The sequence below is a fragment of the Neomonachus schauinslandi genome, chromosome 5 (genome assembly GCF_002201575.2).
Source record: "Neomonachus schauinslandi chromosome 5, ASM220157v2, whole genome shotgun sequence".
Taxonomy (NCBI): domain Eukaryota; kingdom Metazoa; phylum Chordata; class Mammalia; order Carnivora; family Phocidae; genus Neomonachus; species Neomonachus schauinslandi.
Window position 1 is genome coordinate 169,273,832 of NC_058407.1, and position 11,116 is coordinate 169,284,947.

The following is an 11,116-nucleotide window of genomic DNA, read 5'->3' on the forward strand; positions in this document are numbered from 1 at the left end:
AAAGAAAGAAAGAAAGAAAGAAAGAAAGAAAGAAAGAAAGAAAGAAAACATTGATCTCTCTTTCCTCCTGCAGCTCATACCACACACTTCTCTCATTCCCCAACCTTAAATACAGTTGTATTTTAGATTTTTTAAAAAAATCATTATTCAGTATTTACACTCTTATGTTTATGTATGCTAATCAGGTCTGAGGCGGGCAATAAATTACAGTCACTTTTCTTTCCTGCACAGCTGTTTTCCCTAGAACTGAAAATTGTGCTGGTTTTTATTTTGCTTAGCTTTCTATTTATTTAATAATATGACCCTAAATTATTCATCTGTTTATTACTCATCTGCTTATGTTACCTATATCCTTTCTCAAAACATTAACTCCATTAGGTATTCTATCAATTTCATCTTCTTGAAGAAATCTCTCCAAAAACCCACTGATTTGCTCCACTTTGGACTTTTTGCCTTCTACACAGAGGACACAGCTCTCAGCCTGACGTCTCTCTTCACCATCATCTTAAAGCATCCCTTCACCTCTCTCCTATGCTAGAGTCCTATTTCTTGTATCTCATTACTCCTTTTCTTGATGTCCTCCCTTGTTTTCCTGGAGCACATCCTCCAGTAACTTTCTTAGAAATGTCATGAGAAGTAAAAATTTTTAAGACTTTGCATGGCTGACCTTGATCGATAGCTTAGCTAGGTATAACATTCCAGATTGGAAATCATTTTTCTTTAAAATCTTGAAGGTACTTTTCCATTGTCTTCCAGCATCTACTGTTGCCATCTAGAAGGCAGAGCTATCTAATTCCTGATCTTTTGGTGTAATGTTTTTCTTTGTGAAAGTTTATAGAATTTTCACTTTGTCCTCAGTGTTGTATAATTTCTCAATATTGTATTGTTTAATATTCATCCATTGCTCTAGACACTCAATATGTCCCTTCAATCTAGAAACCTATGTCTTTCAATTCTGTGAAAAAATAAGTCAGTAATTATTTGATTAAATAGTTTTAATTACTTATTTGATGATTTATTTCTCTCAATATTCTCTGTTCTCTCTTTTGGAAAATATTATTTGGATTTTGCACCTCCTGAACAGGTCCTCTCACTTTCTTATTTTTTTTTCTTATGTTTTCCTTCCTTTTCTCTTTTCCTCTAATTACCAAGATATTCCCTCAACTTTATTTTTCAACCCTTCTATTGAGTTTTTCATCTCTCCTCCTGTATTTTCAATTTCCACGAGCTCTTTTTTGTTCCATGAATGTTACTTTTTAGGACATCCAATCCTTTCTTCATGGGTGCAATATCATCCATTATCTCACTCAGAATATTATTAATTTTGTTTCTGTTTTTGGAAGTTTTCATTTCCCTGCATGATCTCTGTTCTTCCCAATTGCTTTTTTTCCCCCTGCCCTTTTTTGGGGGGTCTCTATCTCCTTTTTGAGGCTTTTCTCAGATTTCTGAGAAATCCTTGTTGTCTGCTCATGTTTGCAAGTGGTGGACTGAAACACTGATTGGAAGCTGTGTGGGATGCAGCACTCGTTGACTGTGGTGATAAAGGATGTTGCTATAGGATGACTTGCCTGGGATGATTGTTAGGCAGCCTCTGATAATTGGCATCTTTAGATCTCTGATGTAACCCACAGGGAAGACTTGTACCCTACAGACAGGCCTGATCACCTCCTTTCTGGGAGCCAAGTGAGGGAATAGGGCTGAGGTTCTCACCATTTAATATGCATGGAATCACTTACTTCTCCTGTTTTAAGTATAGTGTCTTCACTCCTGACAGTGTCAAGTGTCCCACCAGTCCAGAGACCCTCAGTTTTACTCTAGGGAATAAACTTCCAGTCTTCTGCAGAGGTTGGGGTGGGTAATAACCCAGTGACATGGAACTGGGAAAAGAGTTTCAGGAGCCATCACCTGAATAGCTTTAAACAATCTTATTTTAGCTTTCCCTTGACCTTAACTGCCAGAGGTACCCAAAACTACCAATTCCTGAGCTCTCTAAGGATTCTGCAGTTTGACACAGGCTGTTCCTGGCTTTTTCCACTACCAGCTTAGAAGTCAGTGTTCTTGAATCTGTTAAGTCAGTTACCACTCAACTATCTGATTTCTAACCTTCAAAACTATGTTGCTGTTTTCTCCTTCCTTATTATTCCCAAACCTTGAGGGTGTCTGTCTATCCCTCTCTCTCTTTTTTGAGTTAAAATTCACACAACAGGGTGCCTGGGTGGTTCAGACGGTTAAGCATCTGCCTTCGGCTCAGGTCATGATCTCAGGGTCCTGGGATCGAGTCCCGCATCGGGCTCCCTGCTCCTTGGGAGCCTGCTTCTCCTTCTGCCTCTCTCTCTCTCTCATGAATAAATAAATAAAATCTTTAAAATAAATAAATAAATAAAATTCACACAACATAAAATTTAACTTTTTTAATGTTAACAATGTGGTGGCATGTAATACATTCAAAATGTTGTGTAGCCATCATCTTTATCTAGTTCCCCAACATTTTCATCACCTCAAAAGAAAGTACGTTTTCATTAACCAGTTTCTTTCTACTCTCCCTGCCCTTGGCAACCATCAATCTGCTTTCTGTCTCAATGAATGTATCTATTCTGGATCTTTCTTATAAGTGGAATCATACAACATGTGACTTATGTCTGTATTCTTTCACTTAGCATATTTTCAAGGTTCATCCATGCTGTAGCATTTATCAGTATTTTATTCTGTTTCATGGCTGAGTAACATTCCATTGTATGGATATACCACAATTTGTTTTTCCAATTTATCCATTCATGGATTTTTGGGTTGTTTCCATGTTTGGCTATTGTGGATAGTGCTGTTATGAATAGTTGTGTATATGGATTTATTTCAGTACCTGTTTTCAGTTCTTTTGGATATATAACTAGGAGTGGAATTGCTGGGTCATATGGTAATTCTATGTTTAACTTTTTGAGGAACTACTGATTGTTTTCCACAGTGGCTGAACAATTTCACCTTCCCACCAGCAATGTACAAGGGTTTCAGTTTTTCTATATCCTTTTTTTTCTTAATTATTATCAACACTCCAGTGGGTATGAAGTGGTATCTCATTGTGCTTTCGAATTGCATATCCCTAATGGCTAACAATGTTGAGCATCTTCTCATGTGCTGGTTGGCTTTTGTGGCTTTATGTCTTTTTTTTTTTTTTTAAGATTTACTTATTTATTTTAGAGAGACAGAGAGAGCACAAGCAGGAGGGGCAGAGAGAGAGGGAGAGAGAATCTCAAGCTGACTCTGTGCTGATTACAGAGCCTGATGAGGGGCTTAATCTCACAACCATGATATCACAACCTGAGCTGAAACCAAGAGTCAGACGCTTAACCAACTGCACCACCCTGGCGCCACCCCCTGTTTTAAAAAGTAACCTCTGTGCCCAATGTGGGGCTCGAACTCTTGACTCCAAGATCAAGAGTTGCATGGTCTTCCAACTGAGCCAGCCAGGCGCCATGGGTTTATGTCTTTTTTTGATTGCCCTCCTTTTTAAAAGATTTTATTTATTTATTTGAGAGAGAGACAGAGAAAGAGAGAGCACGAGTGGGGGGAGAGGCAGAGGGAGAAGCAGACTCCCCGCTGAGCAGGGAGCCCGATGCAGGGCTCAATCCCAGGACTCTGAGATCATGACTTGAGCTAAAGGCAGACGCTTAACCAACGGAGCCACCCAGGCGCCCCTAAATTACCCCTTTATTATACTTTTGCTGGAATCTTGGAAGAGGATAAAATTGGATGTTTGTATTCAATCCACAATTTCTACCAGAAATCCTCTTCCCAGCTTTCTTGCCTTTGAGATGATTAAAATGAGGAAGAGGAGGCTCCTTTCAGTAGCCCGAAGTATATATTGTACAATAAAGAACAGTGGGCCAGCAGTCAAGAGACTATGACTCTACCAAGCTCTACCAAGGGCTTTGTGTGTGAACTTGGTCAAGTAACTCTCCCTCTCTGAGTTTGGATTTCCTCAGCTGGGTTTGGATTGTAATGTTTAAAGTTCTTCATAGTTCTCACATTCTTAAGGTCTGTGTGGATCAAGAGACCGGACCTCTGTCCCCAGTCCAAGTTGTGTGTTTGTGTGTGTGTGTGTCTGTGCCTCTCCCTTTTTGAATCCTCCCCTCCTGCACTTTCTCCCCAGTGGAACACACGGGCCAAGCGGGAGAAGCTGACAGAGCTGATGTTCGAGCAGTACAACATTCCTGCCTTCTTCTTATGCAAGACAGCTGTGCTCACCGCGTATGCTCTGGCTTGAGCAGCTCTGGCTGGGTGGAGGGCCAGGGTGGGGTTTGTGGTGTGCCAAGCTGGAGGCTGGACCTGATCCTGTAGAGATCAGTGTCCTGGATGGGCAGACACACACCCTGTGCCCCATTAGTGCAGAGGGGCCCCTGTGGGCTAAGTGCTTTTGACCCTGGGGTGGCCAGATCAGCAGCTCTTTCCTATTCCTTGGATCAGGATGAACGGGGGGTGGGTGGGGAGGAGAGTTGGACCACGTAGATAGCAGGGGCTGGGACTGGAGAGAACAGGGAGGGATATAGAACACTGAGGAGTTTCCTCCCCAAGCAGCCAATTAGCATTCATTTTTTAAGGATCTGCCTTGCATTGACCCCTGTGCTAGGCAATATGGCCCCTCATTTCAAGGAGCCCACAGAGCACTGAACCAAGACTAAAGAGAAACTGGGAGCTCAGAAGGAAGGAAAAAGAGGAAGAAGCTGTGATTCAGACAGGGAAGAAGAGACAAGGGTCTCAGGAACCTTTCTCCAGTGATGGGTCATAAACTAGAATGAGAGATTAGCAGACTGTGGATAGGCTGGACCAGGAGAACAGAGAGTGACCAGGCCAGACCTGAGTCCCAGTCCCCTCACTTGCTGCTGCTGTCTCTTTGACCTATCCATCCCACACCAGCTTTGCAAACGGACGTTCCACGGGCCTGGTGCTGGACAGTGGGGCCACCCACACCACAGCCATCCCAGTACATGACGGCTACGTCCTGCAGCAAGGTGGGGCCTCGACCGGGGTCGTGGATGCCTTGGGGTGGGGGGAGGGACTGGCCCCTAACGCCCTGTCCCTTTCCAGGCATTGTCAAGTCACCCCTGGCAGGAGATTTCATCTCTATGCAGTGCCGGGAACTCTTCCAGGAAATGGCCATTGACATCATCCCGCCTTACATGATTGCAGCCAAGGTGGGGCCTCAGGGGAGTCTTGGGCACTCACCCTATGACTATTGACCCATGGACCCACTAGATATCAGAGAGGGGAGCAGCAGGGTCCCCAGAGGACCCTCGGTCCAGTTTCTTAATTTACAATCGGACAGGCTGAAGGACGTGGCCAAGGTCATATGGCCAGCTGGTAGCAGGACGTATGGGGGCCAGTGCGATAGATCCAGGTTCAAGGTCTGCCTCTGCCATGTGAGAGCTGCGTGACCTAGAGCAGGAGATCGAAGCTCCCCGCACCTCAGTTTATTCCCCTGCGAAGTGGAAAAACAGCATACAGGGTTGCTGTGAGTGTTGAGACACTGCATGCAAGGGTCCACCCTGGACCCTCACATGGAACATGGCTGCTTCTTTAAGGTTCTCGTCTCCCAGTGTATTCCCCATGCCCTCCGCTTTCTCTGGCTGGGGCCTTTCAGATCAGCTCTACCTGCTGCATGAGTGGTGGACATGGGGACAGGCTCTCCCCATTCTCTCCTTTGACAGGGAAGGAGAGACCCCTCTTGTGGGCAACAGAGCAAAGAACCCAGTGCCTGTTAGCTGCAGGAGCACAAGTGTGGTCAGGGTAGGCTGGGCAGGGGTGGAGTGGGGAAGGGTGCTCATAGGCTTTGTGCCCCACAGGAACCCGTACGGGAGGGCGCCCCTCCAAACTGGAAGAAGAAGGAGAAGCTACCCCAGGTTTCCAAGTCTTGGCATAACTACATGTGCAATGTGAGGAGAGAGTCCCCCAAAACAGCCCCGGCCCCTCCCCAGCTCCTAGTCCCCTGCCATGAGTAGAGGGGAAGGGACAGAGAGGCCCTGCAGGCGGGCGGCTTGGGGGTGCTGCGGAGGGAGCCCAGGCCCTCACCAGCTCCCTGGGTCCTCAGGAGGTGATTCAGGACTTCCAGGCCTCGGTGCTGCAGGTCTCAGACTCTCCCTATGATGAGCAGTAAGTGAAGCCCACGGCCCAGGGGTGGGAAAGAGGGCAGGCCTGGGACTCTGGGGGTACCTCTGGCCCTCTGTGAGCACCCCCAGGCAGAGTCTCTCTCTCTCCTGGGCAGGGTGGCCGCGCAAATGCCCACAGTGCACTATGAAATGCCCAACGGCTACAACACAGACTACGGGGCTGAGCGGCTCCGCATTCCTGAGGGCCTGTTTGACCCCTCCAACGTCAAGGTTGGCCCTGGTGGAGGGTATCGAGGTGGGGGCTCGTTGGATTCCCCAGATGCCAGCGTGTAGGGGTGGGGGGCTGGGAAGGATCCCTGGGGTCTGGGGAGAGAGGGCAGAGGCCCACAACCCAGGTCACCTTTCTCGGCAGGGCCTGTCGGGGAACACCATGCTTGGTGTGGGCCACGTGGTGACCACCAGCATCGGCATGTGTGACATCGACATCCGCCCGGTGAGGCCCGAGCCTGTGTCTGGGCAAAGGGGCCCAGGAGCGGTGGGGAGACGGGCAGGGGCTGTGCCCTGACGGCACACTCCTCTCTGCTCTCAGGGCTTGTACGGCAGTGTCATTGTCACGGGGGGGAACACGCTGCTCCAGGGCTTCACGGACAGGCTCAATCGAGAGCTTTCCCAGAAGACCCCGCCGGTAGGAGCCCACCCCGACCAGGGTCCTGGCTTGGCTCTTCAGGACCCAGTCCCTCCTCCTTCCCCAACGGCGAGCCTTCAGGCCACCAGAGCAGACCCCTCCCCCTGTGGCTTCCCAGTCTTCCCCACTTCCAGCCCTGTCCCTTCCCAGAACCCAGGTGTCTGCTTCCCCCAGCTCCTCTTTCCCCCCAGAGCATGCGGCTGAAGCTCATCGCCAGCAACAGCACCATGGAGCGCAAGTTCAGCCCCTGGATCGGGGGCTCCATCCTGGCCTCACTGGTGAGAGGGAAGGGGCCTTGGCCTGGCACTGACTGTGGGAAAGGGGCAGACCCACACAGCCCCATCCCCTTGCCTGCCGCCTCCTTATTCATTCATTCAACAAACATTTCTTTTTGAGAAAGACCAGTCAGTGCTTCCAGAAGGGTGAATAAGCCATCGGCACAAATCAGGGAGCAGAAGGACAGGAAGCTGGAGAGATTGGTTGGATGAGGCACCCACTGTACTTAGCAGAGGGGAGACACTGAAGGTTTGGGCCGAGGACGCGATGTGACAGTCCCGGGCATGTGTGGAAAGCCTATGTCAGGAATGAGTCTTTGGAGATCAGGGTGTGAGCTGGACACGGGGGGACCTTGGGAGGGGCTCCTTCCATTGTCCCAGAGTCACAGAGTGAGTAGCAGTGAGGATGGGGTGGTGGGCAAGAGGCAGATAGAGAAGGAGACAGGCAGGCTGGTTCTGGAGCAGTAGGTGAGGAGTCCTGTCTGGGCCTGCTGCTGGGCACAGGCAAGACGCTGAGCAGGGAGCTGGAGATGCAAACTATCTCACGGGTGTAGGTCACACGGAGGGGACAGTGGGGCTATGACAGAGCAGGAAGGACATCTCCTAGAGGGGCAGCCCCCAAGGAGACAGAAACAAGGGTCAGAAATACAGGAAGCTGACAGTGTGAAGTTAGCTGGGGGCTGGGACCCTGTCAGCCATCCAGTTCCTGTGGGCCCACCTGCATGCCCGACCTAGTCCCCGCTCCAGGAGCAGGCCCAGTCCAGAGGCTGAGAGCATTAAACAGGAAGTCACCACAAAGTGTGGGGGTGTTCCTTCAAGGGAGGACCTGATCTAGTTCAAGGGTCACGAAGGGCCTCCTAAGGAGCATTCAAGCTGAGATGGAAGACTGAGTAAGAACTCTTGAGGCAAAGAGGGAGAGAGGGTGCCTGGGCCATGGAGAGAGGCAGGCAAGACCAAAGGCAATGGGCAGACGTGGGCGGACCCGAGGTCAGGAAGCTCACCGGGGCAGTAGAGTGGAGAGTGGCTTGACCGGGGCTGCTGTGGTCTCCACTGTGACTGGGGCTTGACAGAGGAGTGGGTATCAGGCTGTGGAACCGGGAGCTCATCTGGGGTCCAACGGACAGAATGTGGACAGCATTTGGATACAAGAAGTTAGCGAGAAGGTGTCCAGGACAATGCCCAGGCTGCTAGCTCCTGGCAGCTATGTCCAAGAGGAATGTAATGCGAACCACATATACAACTTTAAATTTTCTAGTAGCTGTATTTTAAAAGAGCACCAAAAATCAGGTGAAATTAAGTTTAAAGAGTATACTTTATTTGGGGCGCCTGGCTGGCTCAGTTGGTAGGGCATGCGATTCTTGATCTAGGGGTTGTGAGTTCGAGCCCCATGTGGGTGTAGAGATTACCTAAAAACTGAGTCAGCCAGATTCCCCTACTTAAAAATAAAATCATTAAAAAAAAGAATGCACTTTAATTCAATATATCCAAAATATTATCATTTCAATGTGTGATCAATATAAAAATGAGATTTTTACATTCTCTTTCCTGGACTTAGTCTTCAGTATCCGTTGTGTGTTCTATAACTGTAGAGCACATCTCAGTTCCGACTAGCCGCACTTCAAGTGCTCTAGGACCACTATATTGGCCACGCTATATAGAAGGTAGGAAAGACCACCGAGGCAGGTTTGGGCCAGGCCTGGGGGAGCTCAGTGGTGGACATGCTGAGTTTGCGGTCCTGAGGGGCTCCGAAGGCTGTGTCCAAAAGACAGCTGAGTATTTGGGTCTAGTATTCAGCTTCAGAAACGGGAGATTGAGGGAGGAGTAGGGTTTCAGTGCATGAGCAAAAGTCCCAGGAGTGGAGGAGCTGGTTCAGGAAGCCTTGAACTGTGAGCCCAGGAGAGAAGCAGGGACAGTACCAGGGACACAGGCACTAGCTTTCAGGCAGAGATTAAGCAACCATCAGAGAAAAGGGAAAGTCTGAGATGCCCAGCACAAGAGACCCTCAAGGGCCAAGGTTCAACGTGGGGAGTGGCGTGCGGAGTGAAGACAACTCCATCCAGAAGTTAGGTGGTACAGGAAAGGTGAGGGTGGAGGAAAGATTCTTTCTGGGAATGTGGGAGACTGGACAAGTTTGTAAGGCCTGATGGAGTGATAGGTGCAGGAGGAATTGGGGGAGGGAGGTTGGGAGGCCAGGCTGGCTGGCCTGAGGCTGTAAGCTCCACTACCCAGCTCTAGCCCAGCGCCTGGCCCAGGGCAGACAGATGTGCAATAAATACTTGTTGAATGAATGAATCAACGTCGTGACTGAACGACAGGAGCAGGGGTATTCACCCTCTGAATATAAAGGAGGGCTAGGAGGCTTGGGGAGGTCGCTGCGGAAGGGATTGGGCGAGGAGGAGGTTTTCCGAGGGGCTGGGCCTGGACGGGTGGAATGTGGGGAGGCGCGACCACCCCCCTTCCTCCAGGACCATTCTGATGGCCTCTGTCGTGCCCCCGCCCCCAGGGCACTTTCCAGCAGATGTGGATCTCCAAGCAGGAATATGAGGAGGGAGGGAAGCAGTGCGTGGAGCGGAAGTGCCCCTGAGGGCGCCCCCTCAACACCCACACGCCAGCCCGCCGCGGTGGGGTAGGGGACGCCAAAAGGCAGGGAAAGGGTTTCCCGGCTCGGCCTCGGCTCGGCCTCCGCCAGCGCAGATCGAAGCCCCCACCCCCATGCCCTCGTCTCTCCCCCTCCCCTCTCGTCCGCTTAGATTGTGATGTTTCTGGGTTGAAAGGAGTAAAAATGTTTTAAGAAAAAAAAAGTTTGGCCTCCTTGGTGGGGGGCGGGAGTGGGGCAGGGGCCTGGGGGGAGGCGAGGGGAGGGCCACACCTACGTCCCTTGGTGATCCCACGGTGGACGCCGGGACAAAGTCTGCGGGCCAGGGCAGAGCCACAGAAGCCTCAGGTTTCAAAGGGGCGGCGACCCAGGGAGGATCACGCAGCGAGGATCCGGCAGAGGCCCGCGAGAAGGCCCCAGCTAGGAGCGGAGTTGGGGCGGGAAGGGGGTGCTGGAGACCCGACCCCCTGGCAGGGGTGGGCGGGGCCTTGGTGGGCGGGGCCTCGGGTGGGAGGCGGGGCCTAAGTCTCAGCGAAACTGCTCTCAGGTGAGCCCGGCTGCGCGGCGTCTTCCGTCTTCGGGTTCTTGGCACTGGCAAGAATGGGGCGGGGACGGGGGCACTGGTGCGCCCCAGCAGCTCTGAGTTTCTCTCCCAATTTGGGTAGGAGCTGAGGTTTCCCAAGGGAGACCCCGACATGGGGCCCCTGAGCCCTTCTATTCCAGAGCTACTTGTCTGGGGGGCCTCGGTAGGGCTTGGGGACCTGCACGCCCCCGTGAAATTTTGGGTAAAACTTAGCAGTTTGTGCCTGTGATGTGTTCCTGGGGTGCCCAGACCCAACAGAGGTAGACATCAAGTCGTCCCGTCACCAAAGAGACGCAGGTGCCCAGAGAAGACCATGAGTTGTTGAAGGTCATCCAACTCTGCCCAGGCCTTGACCAGGACTCTTTCCGTCAATGCCTTGTGGGCCTCGACCCCGCAGCTCCAGGAGAACCCCAACATGGAGCACTCACTGGTCCCGCTTGACCATATGCTCCCACCCAATGCCCCTCCCTCCCCAGAAGTTAATAGGAGCCTGAGGCCCACTTTTCAGCCTGATTGCAATGAGAGAGGCATCTACGTGGCCAGACCACCCCCACCCCCACCCCACCCCCCAGGTCACACCACTGTGGCAACTTCAGTTTAGGATCGCTTGGGGGCAGGTGTCGGAACTGGGAACTAATGTGTTATAAGACCTGGCTGGGCACTCACTGGTGGGCCTGCAAGCCAGACGACTTGAGGGGGAGCGAGGTTTTCGTGGTGGGGAGCTTAGGAAGGGGTCCCCGAGGACACTGGGAGGGGTGGAAGCAGGAGAGGGCATCCTTATCTTTTTGCCCTCCCCAGCCATCAGTCCCCCTCCCCCACCCATGACGGGAACTAGGAGTCCAAAGTCTGCGCCAAGGTCAAAAAATTGATTGTTTTGCA

At 51.0% G+C, this 11,116-nt stretch overlaps 1 protein-coding gene across 1 annotated transcript in view; it reads left to right on the forward strand.

Annotated features, from left to right (window-relative positions):
• Positions 1 to 9,759, forward strand: part of ACTL6B (actin like 6B) — an 11,907-nt gene extending 2,148 nt beyond the window's left edge. Inside the window, exons 5-14 of the mRNA XM_021680067.1 lie at positions 4,145 to 4,242; positions 4,909 to 5,003; positions 5,080 to 5,186; positions 5,835 to 5,924; positions 6,080 to 6,141; positions 6,254 to 6,368; positions 6,511 to 6,591; positions 6,688 to 6,783; positions 6,975 to 7,061; positions 9,562 to 9,759. Of these exons, the coding sequence (XP_021535742.1) occupies positions 4,145 to 4,242; positions 4,909 to 5,003; positions 5,080 to 5,186; positions 5,835 to 5,924; positions 6,080 to 6,141; positions 6,254 to 6,368; positions 6,511 to 6,591; positions 6,688 to 6,783; positions 6,975 to 7,061; positions 9,562 to 9,642 (912 nt within the window). The 3' untranslated portion in view covers positions 9,643 to 9,759. The remainder of the gene's footprint in view (positions 1 to 4,144; positions 4,243 to 4,908; positions 5,004 to 5,079; positions 5,187 to 5,834; positions 5,925 to 6,079; positions 6,142 to 6,253; positions 6,369 to 6,510; positions 6,592 to 6,687; positions 6,784 to 6,974; positions 7,062 to 9,561) is intronic.
• The last annotated feature ends 1,357 nt before the right edge of the window (positions 9,760 to 11,116 follow it).